The 20,272-nt window shown below is 36.2% G+C and overlaps 1 protein-coding gene across 5 annotated transcripts in view; it reads left to right on the top strand.

Moving 5' to 3' along the window:
- The window catches only part of PDCD6IP (programmed cell death 6 interacting protein), a 58,091-nt gene that overhangs the window by 19,754 nt on the left and 18,065 nt on the right, over positions 1–20,272 (top strand). For 3 of the 5 annotated variants that reach the window (XM_060162417.1, XM_060162415.1, XM_060162419.1), the window contains exons 4-10: positions 702–829; positions 3,024–3,177; positions 4,356–4,456; positions 6,707–6,838; positions 11,711–11,933; positions 13,471–13,594; positions 15,630–15,807. In XM_060162417.1, coding sequence (XP_060018400.1) covers positions 702–829; positions 3,024–3,177; positions 4,356–4,456; positions 6,707–6,838; positions 11,711–11,933; positions 13,471–13,594; positions 15,630–15,807 — 1,040 coding nt within the window. The remainder of the gene's footprint in view (positions 1–701; positions 830–3,023; positions 3,178–4,355; positions 4,457–6,706; positions 6,839–11,710; positions 11,934–13,470; positions 13,595–15,629; positions 15,808–20,272) is intronic. The other 2 variants (XM_060162418.1, XM_060162416.1) reach the window with 1 other exon arrangement.

Below are 20,272 nucleotides of genomic sequence, written 5' to 3'. Positions count from 1 at the left end.
AAGTGGAATTGTTGGATTATCTAGTAATTTTATTTCTAATTTTTTGAGGGACCTCCATACTGTTTTCTACATGGCTGCAACATTTTACATCCCCACCAACAGTACACAGTGGTTCTAATTTCTCCACATGCCTGCCAACAACTGTTATTTTCCATTTTGTTTGATAGCAGCTATCCCAGTGAATGTGAGGTGTGTAGATTCTTGGTTAGAATTGTATTTTAACCATATAATCTTCTCTACTTCTGAGAGATGTATTAGCTGGCATTCCATATCTCCTTTACCCTAGGAGGTACTTGCATTGGCATAGGTTTGTAGTAGTGAGGAACTGGTTTGAATGTCATGGGAAGATATCATTTTGAGAGAGGTGATGGAAAAATGGAAAGAATTTATTCTAATTGAATTTGAAATGACTTGAATGACTTTTCATTTTGAATCTGACTAATAGCAGTGTGGATGTAAAGGGAAGGAAAGATTAATTTATTGATCCTTGAGTTTTAGGTGATGAGAATATTGTTGTGGAAATAGATGCCTGGCAGGGCAGCTAGGAATATGGGAGTGGTATTATGCGTCAGAAAACAGGTCTGGAAACTTGTTTTTGTGCGAGCCAGTGGGATAGAGGTCATAGTATTTCTCTTTGAAACATTCGTTTTCTTTAGAACAAAAATAATCTGATAAATTTTTCCTTCTCAACTTTTTTACAGCTCTTGCAAGCCTAGGATATGAAAAGAGCTGTGTGTTGTTCAATTGTGCAGCCTTAGCTAGCCAGATTGCAGCGGAACAGAACCTGGATAATGATGAAGGATTGAAAATTGCTGCTAAGCATTATCAGGTACGCAGAACAGTAGTTACTACATAACCATCAACACTAAGTTGGATTAAATTGAAAATAATTTACGTTTAGGTTTATAAATGTTTCTTTACACACAGATGCTTTCTTGAAAAATAATGTACTTTTTAATGAATTGATACATATTTTTGAAGCCCTTAGATAAACTACTTACTTGTGGACCCAGCTCTGTTTTTCCTCACCATTGTATACCCAGCACCTAGCACAGTGCCTGGCACATAATAAAGGCTCAGTAGATGTTGGGAGAACAAATGATTAAATGTTTTGAGGTGAAATCCTTGGCAAATCCCTTTTAAATAAATGACCTCATTTAAAATATTTGTACGTTATTTTTACATAATTTTTCTTAGACACACTAAAAATTTTTACCAGTGTCACAAAAATTAAGACCTTTTGGCAAGAAAATTTTAACTCTGAGCTTGTGGAGAGGTCACAGTTAAATGTGGTCAGATGTGTAATGTTCTTAAGTTAGCTAAATTTAGATTTTAGATACAATCATTTACTAATATGGCATATTATTTGGCGGCAGTATGTTATTTACTCAGCTTTTCTTTTTTGTTTCAATTTAAAAAACAGTAAGTGATTATTGTTAAGTGATACCTGTAATTATGTTTTTATGTTTTATATTCCTTTATAATTTACAGAGTATGTTGATGTTCACATAAACTTTTTGATGCATGTTATATAATGCCATTTTCATTTTACAGACAAGGAGACTAAAGGGCAGAAGTGTTAATAAAGTGGTAGATTGGGGTTTCAGGTGTTCTGATTCCAAATTTTATGGAATTCCAAATGCTTCTTACACTGTCCCTCATGGCTCTGGAATTTGCTTGTCTCAGAGGTGGAGTTTGATCTTTCCCATTGTTTAAGTTTAGAAGAGAGGTGAAGAATGCTGTTCTAAGAAAGTGAGAGGAAAATGTACTTTAAGCACACAGCATGCTCCCAATTTTAGATGGGCACAGATGACAAGCATGGTGCATATACCTTTCCTTTGTGAGGCTATAAATGGCAAATATTTTAAAATGTGAAAGTGAAGTAAAATTTTATTTAATTTTCCATTCATTGTAACTCCATTAGTTGGCATGTGAAAGAGGGCATTCTGAATTATTGAGGATATGTTCCATTCTGTGAGTCACCTCTGTGATTCACAGCAGGGTCCCCTAGTGTGATGGAAAGAGATCCTAGTTACCTGTCTGGGCCGTTTGCTACCAAGAAGCTCTGTGCCCTTGGCTAAGTGCTTTAAACTCTGTAGGTCTCCAGTCCATATTTGTGAATGAGAGACTGGATCCCTTGCAATTCTAGTCTGTGATTCTGTGAGTTTACTAAGCAAGTCAGCTGATCACTCCTTGGAGACATTCTAGTTTTATGATACTTCATGACTGCAGCAATCATTGATGTTTACTTCAGTACAGTTAACCTTGAGTAACCAGCTCCTTAGTTGCGGCTCCAGGGCTCCTTAGTTGCGGCACATGGGCTCCTTAGTTGTGGCATGCGAACTCTTAGTTATGGTATGCATGTGGGATCTAGTTCCCTGACTAGGGATCGAACCCAGGCCCCCCCTGCATTGGGAGTGCAGAGTCTTATCCACTGCACTACCACGGAAGTGCCCCCCAGCACTTTTTAATCCCAGACTGCCACCTTTCTTTTTCCCAGGGTTATTTATTTCATAAAAGCGAAGTTATCTTAGTGTTAACCTCAGCGAAATATAATTGAGAAGAAAAATCTGATGGGGAACATGTCAGTAGGGAGCTCTGAAAGCCAAATAAAAAATCCGTAGCAATGGATAGTCATGCTGTTTCCCAGAGGACTAGGTATCAGTACTATTTAAAGTTTCCCCTAAGTATGGCATGTTTAATTATTTGAGAGATGAATTTGGGACCAAAGCAAGAGCATTTCAGAACTAAAAACATTTTAATAATGTTTTATCCCTGCCTTTGTTCTCATGTTAGTTTTGAGGGAGTATTTCTAAAAAGTTTAATCAATTTGTCCCATCAGTTTACTTTGTTTGTTACTGCACTTGACTTTAATGTACGTTAAATCTCTTGTTATTCTATAGTGTTTTAGAAAACTGTCCTTATTGCCTATAGGTCAGATGTAAGTGGTTTTGTGTGTAACAGTAGAAAATTGTCTTGCTGAATTCTTACAGATTTAAAAGAAATTCTTTTCTTTCCTCTAGTTTGCTAGTGGTGCCTTTTTGCATATTAAAGAGACGGTTTTATCTGCCTTGAATAGAGAGCCTACTGTGGACATATCTCCAGATACCGTTGGGACTCTCAGTCTTATCATGCTGGCACAGGCCCAAGAAGTATTTTTTTTAAAAGCCACAAGAGGTAATTCCAGTTTGTCCTATATTTTGTTGCATGTGAAAAGAAGTGACAGGCTTTTAAAATAAGAAGGTGATTGTAATATGTTCAACACAGAACTTTCCTCTTTGAATTTGACCCACGGATTATTGAAAATTTTCAGCTTTCCTTTTCTGACCTTAAGGTGGTATAAATGTACATTTAAGAACGTAGGCTGTGTTTGAAGTCTTTTATGAAATATATAGTTACTGTCTTAAAACACTGAAATCTGGAATAGTATTTATATAGGTTTGTAGCATGTCAAAAATTCGTTAATTCAGCAAATAAGTATTGGGTACAACTGTGTGCCAATCCCTGTGATAGGCTCTAGATAGAGTTAGCAGACAAACAAGATTTCTGTTTTCTGGAAGCTTACAATTTATTGTGGGGGAGATGATAAACAAGAAATTAAGTAGCCAAGGTAATTTTAAAGAGAGATAATTGCTGTGAAGAAAATAAGATGTGATAATGACTAGTGGTCTGGCAGTTGGGTAAGTATGTAGGGGGAGTCATGCTATTTTAGATTCATCATTCAAGAAGAGTTTCTTTGAGGAGGTCTTGTTTAAACCAGACTTAACTGATACGAAGGAGCCATTCAGGCAGAGTCCCTGGCCCTGTGAATGAGGGAATAAGAGCAATTCTTGTAAGGCTTGTGAATTAGTATGAGAGATTAGTATAAGATTGAATATGTAAGTACAGAGAAATTGAAAATAAGGGAGCAGTCCATCAGGTGGAAGCTAAATAAACTTGAAAAGTTTTTCTTTTAAAATAACAGCTTATATTGAGGTAGAATTAATAAACAATAAAATTTACCCTTTTAAAGTATACAGTTCTTTAGTTTTCAGTGTATTCAGAGTTTTGCAATAATCACCACTATCTTATTTTAGAACATTATCATTACCCCCAAAAGAAGCCCCATACCCACTGTCAGTCACTCTCCATTCCCCTTTTCCCCCAGCTTCTAGCAACTGCTGATCTATTCTGACTCTTTGGATCTGCCTGTGGAATAATTAAGTTGTATGCAGAAGAATTGATTTCATCAATAAGAATTTTTTAAGACAAATGTACAAACTTGTGATCTCAATGTCTATACTGAGTTATTATGATATATCAGATTATTTTATATTTATTTTCATTATAATGGTCAATTTAATATTTTATTCCAGATAAAATGAAAGATGCTATCATAGCTAAATTGGCTAATCAGGCTGCAGATTATTTCGGTGATGCTTTTAAACAGTGTCAGTACAAAGATACTCTCCCCAAGGTCAGTTATTGTTTTTGTAAATACTTGGTTGTTTTGCATGTGGAAATATTTGGACATTTTTGTGTATAAAAAGCAAATTAAAAATTATGTTTTATAAAGAAATTTGAAATTTAAGGAGCGGCATTTGAAGAGTATATTTGTAGAAACAGTTTTTTTATTTAAGATGCATGACAAATTCTCTTTCATATTTAGGGGATGCCTTTGCTTCCACTCTTTACTAAACTTATTTTTCCGAGCTAAAACTCTTGCTGGAAAATTTTGAACACCTGTCTCCAGTAATTTTATCAGATCAGGGCATTGTGTAGTTTTGAATCATTGGTTATTTGGTACAGCATGAGTACTTGAGCATGTTGATTATTCACCCTTTTAATTATTGTCCTGTTTTCTTAGAGATGAATCTTAAAGCGCAGAAACAGACATAAAGACAAAAGGAAAAGGAAACTTAACAAATTCATCCAGTACTTTGATTAGAATTAAATTTTGCCAACAGGGCTAGAAAATTGGGCTGCTGTTGGACAGCTAAGGAAAACAACCATCTAAAACCATATATCACAGGAAGTATTAATTGTTTTAATATAAACCTTTCTGAAGTGGCATTTGAAGAGACTAGTCACTGATGATCATTTGTAAATGACAAAGCAGATGATTAGACTAAGAAGTAAATTCAGAATGCTTAAAAACGGAAACTTACAGACTGAAATGTATGATTCAACTGCTTTCTTTCAGAAATGTTCAAGGAATTAGTTTTGTCTGTATGATAGCAAATGATATTTGTTACATGCTCTTTTGTAGGGAAATTTATTGATTTATAAGTCATTCAGGAATCTTTATAAATTATGAAATTGCAGACAATTTTGTGGTGAAATAAAAAAGCATGTAAGTACATCAACACATTAGTCAGAATATGAGCACTAGGGAATTTGAAGATTCCTGGAGATTTAAAATTCACCAAGAGATCAGTAGAAATTTGCCCAGGACTCTTGGGTAGTAATAGTGTTGCTCTTAAAAAGAGACTTGGGATCTCCTCTCACCTTTTTTTCATCTGGAAGACCTCATGATCAGCTGCACAGTGTACCGTTACATCCTGTTGGGCCATTAGTTCAGTCCTGTCCCGGAGAGAAGAATGTCACCTACAAAGACTTGGAAACTACCTCTGCACCAATCCTGGTATTCCTTGAAAATCTCCTGTTTAAGTACCAAGTTGCTCCAGACTTACCTTGAGAACTGGCATGAGTACAGTTTGAGATTTAGATGTCTTTTATTTTTTGCCTTTTTACTAATAAATCTCATAAGATATTTTCATATTCTAGTTATAAAACTGGAATATCTGCAAGTAGTGACCCAGGAAGCTAGGAAATTATTCACTGGGAGACAGGAAAGCTCACAAGGTAGTAATTCAGTTTTTGATTCTCTTATTTTTTTGTCTAGACAGTGATTGTCTAGTATATTTCTTGGATATTATATGGCATGTACTTCCTAAAAACAATGAGGTTATAGGCTAGGATTTGACATTTTAGAAGATCCTCTACTGCTTTTTTGGTTCATGTTTTTGGATCTTCTAAAATTAATTTTGACTGGAATTTTTTTCAAAACAAATTAGGGCAAAATAGCACTTTATCATATTAGTCATTAGCTTAGTGCATTTGTCTGTTTGCTATGTGTTTTTGAGTATGTGATACTGAGTAATTTTTATATGGCTAAAAATCATCTTTATTAAAAAAGTCTCTTAGGACATGAATTTAAGAGGGAACTTACTTTACTGTCTTTTGTCTTTTAAACATGTTGAAACAGTCAGCTATAGAGCAATTTCATTAGTATATGTGAGTAATGGTGGTTTAGTTAACTCTTAAGGGCTGGGTAAGGGCTCACAAGAAAGCTTCTAAAGCCCTGTGCTTGGTATTCCTCTGTGAATGTCCATTCTACTTCTCTTTCTAACGCATGCTTTCCTTTCTTCTTTGTAAACAAAATGTTGACTTCATGGCTCAATTAAAGTGAATTGTAAAAGCTTAATTGGCTTCATTTAACAGTTAAAAAAGAAAAGAACCCAAACTTTAATTCTAATTGGAAGAAAAACACTGAATTCATTGAATCCAGTCCATGCAAAATCATGTGGTCTTCTCTGTTTACACCTGACTAACCTATCTCTAAACCATTAATGGGGTGATTCTAATTTCTGTCTCCTTTTCCTTTTTCTTCCTGCATCCCATGTTGTCTGTGGTGGTTTCTGTGGTTGGACTCTCCCCTGGTCAGTATTTTTATTTCCAGGAGGTGTTCCCTGTCTTGGCTGCAAAGCACTGTATCATGCAGGCCTATGCTGAGTACCACCAGTCTATCCTGGCAAAACAGCAGAAGAAATTTGGAGAAGAGATTGCAAGGTTACAGGTGAGTTTCTCAGAAATAAATATTTAAGTAACTTGGATTTCTCTTTTTTTTTGTTTTTTAAATAAATTTATTTATTTGTTTTGGGCCGTGTTGGGTCTTCGTTTCTGTGCGAGGGCTTTCTCCAGTTGCAGCGAGCGGGGGCCACTCTTCATCGCGGTGCGCGGGCCTCTCACTGTTGCAGCCTCTCCAGTTGCGGAGCACAGGCTCCAGACGCGCAGGCTTAGTAGTTGTGGCTCACGGGCTTAGTTGCTCCACGGCATGTGGGATCTTCCCAGACCAGGGCTCGAACCCATGTCCCCTGCATTGGCAGGCAGATTCCCAACCACTGCGCCACCAGAGAAGCCCGGATTTCTCTTTTTTTTTAGTGAGATTCCCAAGTTTGCTCGTAAAAACCTTTCCCACTCATTTCCCCTGTCAACAGAGTCAGGTGATTGTTTTTATTTTCTAGGCTATACCTACTGTGTGCTTTTTGAAGTCTCATATTTTATCTAAAAATTTCATGCAGAATTTGCATTCAGTTTTCTTTTTATTTATCCATGTTTATTGTAATATAAAATACTCTAAATTAATTATATGCTCCAGAAAGGATGTGGAGTACTTAACTTGTGGCCTAGCCTTGGTCTAAATTGGGTCATTACAATTCCACAGCTTGAAAAGGACAGTGGTAATAGATACATAAATAGATTTGGTAATCAGAGTATCTTCTATGCTGTTGTATCAGCACTGGGTGTGTGAGAAACTTGATGTGACATCTGGGGCAACTTTGCAGCAGGGGTAAGGCTGTTTACATGAGTTGTTTGTATTTTGAGGGTTGGTAAGCAGAGGGTAGGAAGAGGACTGTTAAGGAAATTTAAATATGGACTGGTATTAGAAGATACATGCAAGTCTTATTTAGGAAGTTCAGTTTAATTAGTCTTTTCATGAGAAAAGAAACCCAAGTTTTATAAAAAATAAAATGTATGCTTGTATTATGCTCCACACCTCCACACTGACAAAATCAGAGACGGGCACACTCAGATTATTAAACATACTTTATTTTTCCAGGGATTCACTTTGATTGTAATAACTTCGAATCATATGAAAGCATTATATGAAAATGCTTCTGAGAAAGGGGTTTCTGGGGGAGAGATTTTTTTCAGGGTAGCATATTTAAAGTATTAGGAGTACTAGGAGTTTTGACTGAAAGAAGAACACACAACATAAGAGTTGGAGTTTACGTTTTATTCAGGGACTTTACTGAGGACTGTGGCCTGGGAGAAAGCCTCTCAGTAGCTCTGGGGAACCACTCTGAAGAGGTAGGGGAGAAACCAGCTTATATATGATTTTGGCTAAGGAATATGTACAATCGGTCAGGCTTACGCCTCAGTAACATTACTGTTAGTCACAAAGAACAGATATCTCAAGTTAATGATTTTAGTGCTTTTCTATGTATGGGAAGATGTGGGAATCTGGGTTCATTAAAATTCTTCCTGAGATACGCATCTAACTGTCTAAGGGGCCTGTTTTTCGAAAGCATAGAGTGCCTCATCTTGTTTTTCATCCTGAATTCCTCTCTCAGGGAGCAGTGTTGGTCAGCCACTGCAGTGGATAATGACTGGGTGATGAGCACTGCTGTTTGTTTTACAGAAGTTTAGCTTTTTTATTTTGGGGGAATTCTGGGACTATTATATTCAAATAAGCCTTTATTCTCTATAAACCAGTTATATAAGAGCCTCTTTTGAAATTTTAATCTAATTTTTAAAACCCCTCTGGAAAAAGGAAACTTTCAAACTCACATAACAAGAGATGAAGACTTTTTTCAGTTATAGACACACAAGAGTTTATAACTTCAGTTTTACACCTTTAGTCATAGGTCAGAAGTTAACATATAAAACACAAATACTTACTGATTCATATCTCCAAGGGCTGTTCCTCTTTCCATGAAGTATGAGATATTTTTCTACTTGATTTGAGCTCAGAAATAGGCAAACAGAACAAAACAGACAAAAAAGTTGACCAGCAAGTCATATTCTCCATAGTCTCTCCTGCCCCATGTACCTGATGGTTGCACCATTCAATCAGCTTTGCAATCATTGTTAACAATAATGAGGACAAGCTTATTAGTCACGAGCAAACCAGATATAAAAACAAAATCACAAGAGTCAGGAATATCACAACAGTAGGTAAAATAACAAAGGGAAAATTGTTGCTTGTGATTCACTTCTGGGGCCAAGAAAAGTTGAACCTGGACTTACACAGCTCATGAAGTGCGCTTATTGGACAGTGCAGTTCATTTGGCTTCAGAAGGTGGGTCCACTTGATCATCCTGGTGGAGTCTCTAAAGCTGCCAAGGTATGATCTTCAAAAAGACATAAAAAACAACATAGGCTTGAAGTGTCCAAGTCCACTTATATGCAGGTTTATTTCAGTGAATAAATATTTGGCTCTCCGTATCTTCACGTTCTGAATTTATGGATTCAACCAAATGCTGGTCGTGTGCTATGTTTAATCTGCAGATGCAGAGTCTGTGGGTACGGAGGGCCAACTGTGGGACTTGAGAATTTGGATTTTGGTGTCTGTGGCAGATCCTGGAACCAATCCCCCGCAGATACTGAGGGATGACTCTATATAGATTAAAAAAAGTGACTCAGATAGAATGAATACATACATACGTACAATAAATGAATTTGTTTAATTCATTAATGAGGGACCTAATGAGAGGATAAAACTGATTTTGTGAAAGTGTTGTTTTTTTCTCTGTTATGATAGTAGCTTGTAGATATTAAGGAGATTGTTTATGCTTCTGTATGAATTTTATTTAAGTATTTACTATGGAAAATTTCAAAAATATATATATAAAAGTAAGAATCATCAAATATCCATTAACCAGCTTCAGTGATTATCAATATTTTGCTTTGCGTTTCATGTTTCCCCTTCCCCTCTTATTTTTTTGGAGTATTTTCAGCTGTCTTATGTATCATTTCATCCTTAAGTTACTTCAGTATATGTAAGTCTTAAAAAAATCAAAACCACAATGTCATCCGATCTAGCACAATTAATACTAATTAATAATTAATTCTAGTAATCTAATAGTATCCAAACATAGTTTAGCTTTCGCTGATTTTTTGTAAAATGTGTTTTTACAGTTGGTTTGTTCAAATTGAGGATTCATACATGGTCTTCATGTTGCATTTGGTTGATATGTCTCATAAATTTTTAATTTGTAATGGCCTCTGCTCCCCAACTGCCATGTTGAATTGTCCTCACTTTTTCTTGTTTTGTATGTTTCTTACACTGATTTCTGTGATGTCTGTTATCTCTTTCATGTTCCTTGCATAAATATTACAGTCTTCCTTAAACTATTTTCGTATTTTCTTCACTTTCTTTCCTAAGTTCTGCAGGTCCCATTTCACATTTTCTTGCTATCTATCACCCACTGTTATCTGGGCCATCTGGTCCTCTGTTCGTATTTGGTGTGTCTTTGGTACTGTGATTGCATCCTTAAGTTTTCAGCTTATTTTAGTTTTTTTAGTGTGCTGTGTTCTTTGCTTTGTGGCAATATTTCTTTCTTTCTTTCTTTTTTTTTTTTGGCTGTGCTGCGAAGCTTGCGGGATTTTAGTTTCCCGACCAGGGATTGAACCCGAGGCCACAGCAGTGACAGTGCGAGTCCTAACCACTGGACTGCCAGGGAACTCCCTGTGGCAACGTTTCTTCAGTGAATTTTCATTATCTGTTGGAAAGTTAAACTGCTCTTTTTCATCCTTTTCCTTATGGTTTCTTAGTGTTGAGGCAGATGGGATGCCTTTTCAGTCACTTGTGTTTGAATGAGCTTGATTTTAGTCGGGGAATAGCAAGAGGTTCCTGCAGGGTATCTTTCCCAGCCTCCTTGTATAGGGCCCTTCCTCCTCTCCTCCTCTCTACTTCTCAAAGCCTGGTGTAGGAAGGATTCCACTTCTGTGCCTGTATTTCCCTGAGTTCCTCACAGCCTTTGCTTTTCCAGGTGATGCATCTACTTTCAGAGTTTGTATTTTGTTGACATTTTCTGAGTGCTCATCCCCTTTCCTCTTTCTCCCCACTTTCAGTCCTCTGTTCTGCTTCCCCCAGCATCCCTGCCCTTGTAATTATCTGGACTCTCAACCACTGCACCACCAGGGAAGCCCGATAAAGGCTTTTAAATACAATATTTAAGAGGTTTTATATCTTTCTGGCAAATTGGAAAGTGTTTTATATTGAATTTATCCCTAATAATGCTTTGACTTTATTGTCTATTTTATCTAGTGTTACTATACCTAACACCACCTGAGTAATTTGAACCCTAACTTTATGTGAGGCATGTGTTCATCTTATGTATCACAAGGGCAGCCTTTAAAGAAAAAATTCCTATTGGTGCTGACACAGCATGCTTCCTTGTTGATTTCCTATGTTGCATAATTTTTTTCTGACTCACCCTTTTCATCACGGGTATAGCCCTTTGAGGTTACTGCCTTCATGTGGAGCATGAAAGGGATGTTTCTTAGTTTTCTGTCTTATGTAGTTTCAAGACCCGTGTCTTAAGTCTCCCTGAGGGCTTTTAATGCATTTTAATAGCTCGTCCTTTGGGTACAGAAATACCCAACAGCCAGAGCCAGCTTTCCTCAATGTCAGTTTATAGTTTTGATTTCTTTTATTTTCTTGGTAATTCATTCATGTCTTTAAAGGGATATCTGCTCTGTATTATTCTTCATTTTTGATATTTTGGTATTTTGTGATGGGAGAATTTCTAGGCTGTTCTGTTGACCACATTTCTAGTAATGCCAATCCTCAAAGATTTTTTAAAAAAACAGTGCTTGGATACCTGGTTGAAAAAAAGAAAGGAAATATTCTCTCTTTTTCTTTTTACATTTTCTTAACTAGCATGCGGCAGAATTGATTAAAACAGTGGCATCTCGCTATGATGAATATGTCAATGTGAAGGAATTTTCTGACAAAATCAACCGTGCCCTTACTGCAGCAAAGAAGGATAATGACTTCATTTATCATGATCGAGTTCCAGACCTTAAAGATCTAGACCCTATTGGCAAAGCCACACTTGTGAAATCTACGCCAGTCAGTGTACCCATCAGCCAGAAATTCACTGGTATGTCAAACTGTTCAGAGGCACTTTAATCTTACTTATTTTTTCTGCAATTTAATCTACTTTTTGTAGCTAAAATCACATAATTGGCGATTGTGTGCTTTGAATATAATTTGCTTTCATGTTGTTAAAAGTGAATAAGAGAATAAAAATTACAGTGAAATTTTAAGATGGAAAGTAAATGGTAGTAAAGCATGAAGTATATATACAACAGAGTCAGAAAACTTGAAACTGTGTCTGAGTAATGATAACGACCTCAGTGAGCATTTGTCTTTATGTTAACATTTGTTATTTAAGATTCTGCTAATAAAAATAAACATACATAAATATGACTTTAAACATATAAACTTCTGGAGTCATGGTTGTATCAAATGTTATAATATCCTTGAATATTGTAGGTATATGCAATATTATGGTAGCCTCTAGCTGAGATGCCAAGGATAATATTCTAAGTTATTGGGTGGTTATTTTACAGTTGGCCATCTGTATCTATGGTTCCACAGCCATGAATGCAAGCAACTGCTGATTGAAAAATATTCACATACAACATTTCCAGAAAGTTCCAAAAAGCAAAACTTGAATTTGCCATCCTCTGGCAACTATTTACATAGCATTTACATTGTATTAAGTATCATAAGTAAGCTAGAAATGATTTAAAGTATTTGGGAGGATATGTGTAGGTTATATGCAAATACTGTGCCTTTTTTTTTGTGTGTGTGTGTGTTACATGGGCCTCTCACCCTTGTGGCCTCTCCCGTCGCGGAGCACAGGCTCCGGATGCGCAGGCTCAGCAGCCATGGCTCACGGGCCCAGCTGCTCTGCGGCATGTGGGATCCTCCCGGACCGGGGCACGAACCTGTGTCCCCTGCATCGGCAGGCGGACTCTCAACCACTGTACCACCAGGGAAGCCCCTGTGCCATTTTTTATAAGGGACTTGGGCATCCACGGATTTGGTATCTGCTGGGGGTCCTGGAAGCAATCCCCCCAGATACCAAGGGATAACTGTACTTATTTAACAAACACAAAGTGTCTACCATGTACCAGAAACTCTTTTCAGCACTTTACAAATATTAGCTCATTTATTTCTCAGAACAACTCCATGAGACAGGTACTATTATTATCCCCATTTGACTGATAAGGATACTGATGCAGAGTGGTTAAGTCATTTACCCAAGGTTACAGAACCAGGAAATGGTAGAGCTGGAAACCACAGCACTGTGGCCCACTCAGTCAGTTTCATCAACAAATAAGCATTGTTTTCTCCTGTGTAGATCTTCACCAAAGATCCTTTAAACTTAATGACTAACACATCTTTAAAAGCTAAGAAAATTAAGTTCAAAGAAGAAGCTTTCGTTATCATTGTCCACAAATATGGTGATCTAAAAATTCTCTTCATCGTATTTTCAATAGTGATTTAGTTTTGTTCTTTAAATATTTGTAGACTTTTAATGTGAATATTGGAAAGGAAATATGAGTAGTCTCTTTACAGTTTGAGTTTTTGTCTTAAAATTTTCTTGAAATTTTAATTCCTAATTTTAGATCTGTTTGAGAAGATGGTTCCTGTGTCAGTGCAGCAGTCTTTGGCTGCCTGTGGTCAGAGGAAAGCTGATTTAGTTAACAGATCAATTGCTCAAATGAGAGAAGCCACCACTTTGGCAAATGGGTGAGTAGAGCTTAACTTTCATAAATTTATCTCTAAAGTTCTGATGTTTTCTGATTGATTATTTATGAACGTTGTAGTTTTCTGAGCTCAAAGCTGAATGTCAAGGATATTTGAAATAACAAATACAGACACACACACATTTCTTGGGGACACTATATTTACTGAACCCTGGCAAATATATTATAGTTGGAAGAAATTTAATTACTGAAACAAAGTGAAAATATTTGACCACTAATTTGTATTTTAGGGGATATTTATTTGAGGGAAATGTGAAGTAGAACTGAACTTTCAAGGTTAAGATACATGTACGTTCAGTATTCTGAAACAGTTTTTGTTTTTGGTGGATTGAAGCTAAGAAAATAATACGTTGTTTTAAAAAATATATTAAGTATAATTTTCACACCATAAAATACACCCATTTTAAGTGTATAGTTCAATTCTTTTTGATAAATATGTATACCCATGTAACTACCACCATCATGATCAAGATAGAGAACATATCCATCACCCTAAAAAATTCCCTCATGCCTTTCCATTCAATTCCTCCTCCTCTACCCTCTAGCCACTTCTGATCTGCTCCCTGTCACCATAGGTTAGTTTTACCTTTTATACAATTTAATATAAATGTAATCATTATAGCATGTGCAATATGTACATGACAGTATATAGTATATTATATACAGTAAATAGTACATTATATATGATATATATTGATAGTACATTATATACAGTGTATAGTATTGCTACAGTATGTATAATATGCAATACTTGCAGTATGCACAGCATGTAACAGTATATATTAAAAATGTGTTGGGCTTCGTTCACTTAGCATAATCTATGTTTTATGCATCAGTTTGATTCTTTTTATTACTGAGCAGTATTCCTTTTTATGGTTAAATAGTTTGTTAATTCTTTCACCTTTTAATGGACGTTTCAGTTGTTATGAACATTGATGTACAGATCTTTGTGTGGACATGTTTTATTTCTCTTGGGTAAGTAACCTAGGATTAGAATTGCTGAGTTGTATGGTTAGTGTATGTTTAACTTCACATGAAATGTCCAGATGGTTTTCCAAAGTCATTGTTCCTGCACTGTGTGAGAAATGCACTTGCTCTGCATCCTCATCAGAATTTAGGATTGTCAATCTCTTTAATTTTAGCCATTTTAGTGTTTGTGTAGCAGTATCTCATAGTGGTTTAATTTTCATTCCCCTGATGACTGACGATGTTGAGCAACTCTTCATGTGCTTATTAGCCATTCATATATCTTTGTGAAGTGTCTGTTGAAATCTTTTTGCTCATTTTTAGAAACTGAGTTTTTCTTCTTAATAATTTTTAAAGAGTTCTTTACATATTTTAGAGGCAAGTCCTTTATCAGAAATGTTACTGAGAATTTTTTCCTAGTCTTGTTTGCTTTTTCATGTTTTTAATTTTGATGAATGCATAGGTTTTGACCTCATTTTACCTTTTCCAGTGAGAAAGCAACATAAGTTTACTCCAACATCCCCTCCATTATGTAAATGAAATAATAGAATAATAGTTATTGTGCCACAAAACAGAACAGATGAAGATGCTGTGTTAATACATAGACCAACTATGTACTCTTGAAATTTTGCTTAGATGATATGAAATTATAACCATTTTATGTATTACTTCTGTTTTGTCACTGACAGTATATCAGGATTGTGATAAAAGATTGCATTTTCAAAATAGAATTTTTGACTTTTAATTACTTAGACTGAAAGAAGTTAAATTTACCTGTGAGCCAAAGGTATCTAGTATATTTTAATGTATATTTCTTACCTTTTAGCTTTCAGTTCTGAACTGTGAACGTAACTTAACTCTTTAATGATTTTGTTTTAATTTTTTCAATCGCTGATTTTCTGTTTTTCCTCTATTTTTGCTTTATGTTTCCATTGACAGGGCTTACCCACTTTTTTGGAGTGCTAACTCTGCTGCTATTGATTTGGATACCGGACATCAGTGTTTTAAAGGAGGATTAGACCTCTAGATGACATACTATCTCATTTTTTCAGGGTGTTAGCTTCACTTAATCTTCCAGCAGCAATTGAAGATATATCTGGAGATACTGTACCTCAGTCTATACTGACTAAGTCCACATCTGTGATTGAACAGGGAGGCATCCAGACTGTTGATCAGTTGATCAAAGAGCTACCTGAACTTCTACAAAGAAATAGAGAAATCCTAGATGAGGTATGTTTTAAGAGATTTGCTTTTCAAGTAAAAACTTTTCAACCCTGTGGTGTCCAGCAGGGATTAGGACTCAAGGCTTCTTCCTATTGGGTTTCACAAGGTAGCACTCATCATTTAGGTGACTTTGCTGTGGCACAGACAGAGTCTGCTCTTCAGCCTCAAGAGGAATTCTGATTGAGTGAAAATGGGGTCATATGTGTCTTAAGGGTATATAAATGCACATTACTGAAGCTCGTACGACCATTGTGTAAAACTAGTATACTGTGAGAAATTACTGTCACACAAACTGTTCAAGCTTTTCATAATTAATGATTTTTTTTTTCCTATGAAAGATTAGGTCTCTGGTGAACAACGAATCAGACTAAGGAAGTTAGGCTATCAAATGTTTTATAAGCCGACTATACCTATCTTTTAGTAGAAAGGAGATTTTATCAATAAGAATGGAACACTCAAGTTTTTTGGCTAAAGACAACTATTTGCCAATGTTATTCTCCTTTTACTGTGCTTTCACCTCTTTCCCCTAATTGATACCTTTGTTTCTTTAGCTATAAATATATTCAGGCTGGTTATTTTGGCTTCTGTCAGTTTAGGAGTCACATCTTTTTTAGGTGTAGGTGACTTCTGTTCTCAATGCTTTAATTCATATTTTGATCTTTCAGTTAACTATCAGAGGATGTTGTATTTACATCATATCCAAGTACTTTGGGGGCAGAGATGACAGTGTGAACCTTGGGGATAAGAATATATACCTTCCAGGGTTATTTAAAGGATTAACTAAAATAAAACAAATATTAATGTGAAAAAAAGCTCATCTTATAATTAAGGAAAAACTGGATTTATTAGTGTATATGATATGTCTGTTTTCTGCCTATCTTAATATGAGGTATTTTTATTTATTTTATTTGATGTTCCTAACAGCCTTATGAGTCAGAGTCACTGTTATTCTGTCAGTTGTACTTGGAGAGTCTCATTTTAAGTAAGTTGTTAGTTGTGAATCTGATACTGTTTTTGAGTGTTTATCTCTGTGGTTGCAAATTTAATTTTAGTCTTGATTTTGAGAAAATTTAAAGTGTCCACTAATTTATTTTTTAAATGATAAATTTATCTTGCTTGGGTTTCCCTGGTGGCGCAGTGGTTGAGAGTCCGCCTGCCGATGCAGGGGACCACGGGTTCGTGCCCCGGTCTGGGAAGATCCCACATGCCGCGGAGCGGCTGGTCCCGTGAGCCATGGCCACTGAGCCTGCGCGTCCGGAGCCTGTGCTCCGCAATGGGAGAGGCCACAACAGTGAGAGGCCCGCGTACCGCAAAAAAAAAAAAAAAAAAAAAAAATTTATCTTGCTTGGGAGCTGTTGGGCCTTTTCCATCTTAGATTCATGGATTCTGTTTCTTCAGTTACTCTTTTTTCCTCCATTCTCCTAATGAATTCCTGTTAGATTGATTGTGGTGCTTCTGGGTCAGTTCTTCACATCTCTCTCTTTTTTAAAAAAAATAATTAATTAATTTGACTGCACTGGGTCTTAGCTGCGGACTCGGGATCTTTGTTGCCACCTGCGAGATCTTCATTGCGGCATGCAGGATCTAGTTCCCTGACCAGGGATCGAACCCAGGCCCCCTGCATTGGGAGCATGGAGAGTTAACCACTGGGCCACCAGGGAAGTCCCACACCTCTTAAAGTTTCTATTACGTTTTCTCTTTGTGCTCTTGTTCTTTCTGGGAGGTTGTCTCAGGCTAGCCATCCAGCTTATTAATTGGCTGTTCAGCTGTGCCTTATTGTTTTTTCCCCCATATTTTTCATTTCCAAGATGCCTGATTGGTTCTTTTAATAAATCACCTATATTAATCTCACAACTACATGTGTCTTTTTTTGAGATAAAATTCACATAACATAAAAGTTCACCATTTTAACCTCTTTAGACTTTTAGTACATTCACAGTATTGTGTGAACACGAACACAATCTGATTTCAGAACATTTTCATCACCCCCAAAAGAAACCCTGTACCCATTAACTCCTCATGGAGTTGAGTCACTCCTCATTCTCCCTTTCCTCTTGCTCTTGGCAACCACAAATCTAATTTCGGTTTCTATAGATTTATTTATTCTGGACGTTTCAGATAAACAGAATCATGCCTTTGGAGTGTTTTTGTCATAAAAGCGTGTTGGATTTTGTCAAATATTTTTTCTGTATCTCGATGATTATATGGGTTTTTTCCCCTTCATTTTACTAATACAGAGTATTACATTAATTGATTCTTAGATGTGAACCACCCTTGTATTCCTAGTATATCCCACTTTGTCATGGTGTAGAATCTTTTTTTTTTTTTTTTTGCAGTACATGGGCCTCTCACCGCTGTGGCCTCTCCCGCTGTGGAGCACAGGCTCCAGACACGCAGGCCCAGCGGCCATGGCTCACAGGCCCAGCTGCTCCGCGGCACGCGGGATCCTCCCTGACCAGGGCACAAACCTGCGTCCCCCACATTGGCAGGCAGACTCCCAACCACTGCGCCAGCAGGGAAGCCCTAGAATCCTTTTAATGTGCTGCTGGATTTGGTTTGGTGGTATTTTGTTGAGCATTTTGCATTTATATTCATAAAGGATATTGGTCTGTAGTTTTCTTGTTGTGTCTTTGACTCTCAACTTGTGTGTCCTTATGGTTGTGTCTTTTGTAAATGGCGCATAGTAAGGTTTTTCCTTTTCTTTTAGTTTGACAATCTTCATCTCTGTTTGTAGAGGGTTAAATCCGTATATATTAGCTGTGATTATTCATATATTTGGAATCATGTTCTTCTATATATTTTGCATTTTCTACTTGTCTCACTCTTTTGATTTCCTTCTTTTTTTGTCCCTCTTCACCCTTAAGTTTTCCTGGTTTTATTGAGTTTCCTCCATTTCTTTCTTTTTTCTTTTCTTTTTAACAGCAAGGAAGTTGTACACTTATTTTTCTTCTTTAAAGTTCATTATTATGTGTCTGGGTGTGGGTTTATTTTCATTTAAATTGCTTGATATTCTGTTGGATCCAGTGAATTTGAGGAGTTGTGTCTTTCATCCATCCCAGAAAGTTCTTAGTTTTCACTTCTTTCAATATTGCTTTTTCCCTATTCTCATTATTATCTCTTTCTGGATCTCTGATGTTGAATCTTCTCCCTTTATTTTCCAGGTCTTCTAACCACTTGTATTTTCTGTTGCTCTGTGCTTCATCTTGTGTGATTTCTTCTGGTCAGTCTTACAGTTCACCTGTTCTCTTCAGTTATATCTCAGCAGTTTTTAACTATCCATTAACTTCCTAACTTTTTCATTTTATTTTTTTCATTTCCAGAAATTTTATTTGCTTCTTTTTCAATTCTTCTCATTCTCTTTCTCCTGTCATACTTTTATCTCTTATTCTAAATGTAGTAAATGTATTTATTTTATTTTCTTTATTTTATCATCTTAGTATCTGTGGTCTTTGTGGTTTGGTTTCATGATTTGTTATTTTTGCTGATTTTTTGCTAATTGTGGTTTGTTCCTCTTATTTCAGTGTTTTTTGTTTTGTTTTTGTTTTGTTTTGGTGTGTTCCTGTATTTTAAGACTGTTAATTTGGAGGGTTTTTTCTTTCTTTTTTTTTCTTTGTGGTTAATCTTTTACTCTGAAATTCATCTTAGGACTTTGTGTCACACAGGTTTTATGATTTTCAGTTCTAAGTTCCCTTCTCTTGGGCAGTTTTCCTTTTTAAAAATTTGTCCACCGAGTGTCACCCATTTGGAAGTGACCCAGTTTGAGGGAAGATCCCGCCCTTGATCTAACCTCCTCCTCTTATTAACTCCACCTGTGTTTCTTGTCTCCTATTCATGTTCTGTTAAATTCACACTCTAAGCCATTAGAGAATGTGTAGGAGGTGAACTAGGGACAGTAGGCCAGTTCTACCTTGTGGCGTTTTTATATGGTTCACTAGTTAAGGATGATTTTTACCACTTCTAGAGAATTGTAAAAAAAAAAAAGGAGAAGAATATTTGACAGAAACTATAGTCCATAGAGCCTAAAATATTTACCCTAATGTTTGACACAAAAGTTTGCAGACCTCTGCTCTAAGCTATCAGGAATTAGCAGATACCATTGACTCTAGCACTTGTGTCCATTGGTGGATTAGCACTTGTGTTTCAGGCGCTCTACTATCCTGTCCTCTCAGCTGTGCATTAGAAAGGCATTTTTTATATGTTAATTTTCAGTTTGTTGTATTGGGAGTGAAGTCTAAATCTTTTATTTTCATGAATTAATCAGTTTTCTCTGTTTTGTTTATGGCTTCAGTGGTCTAAAGGCTTTCTATTTGTTTTCATCTTAAAAACATCTTTGTTCAAAGTAGTCTTGGTACATGGATGTGCATAATCTCTTAGTCTTCTTAATTTTACTGAGTAAGGTAATGGCTAACCTAGTCTTAAATTTTTACAAGATTTTTTGTTAAATATAACTTGGGTTTCTGCAGCAGAAATT

This window comes from Lagenorhynchus albirostris, chromosome 10 (assembly GCF_949774975.1).
Source record: "Lagenorhynchus albirostris chromosome 10, mLagAlb1.1, whole genome shotgun sequence".
Classification (NCBI taxonomy): domain Eukaryota; kingdom Metazoa; phylum Chordata; class Mammalia; order Artiodactyla; family Delphinidae; genus Lagenorhynchus; species Lagenorhynchus albirostris.
This window is presented reverse-complemented; position numbering and strand designations above follow the sequence as displayed.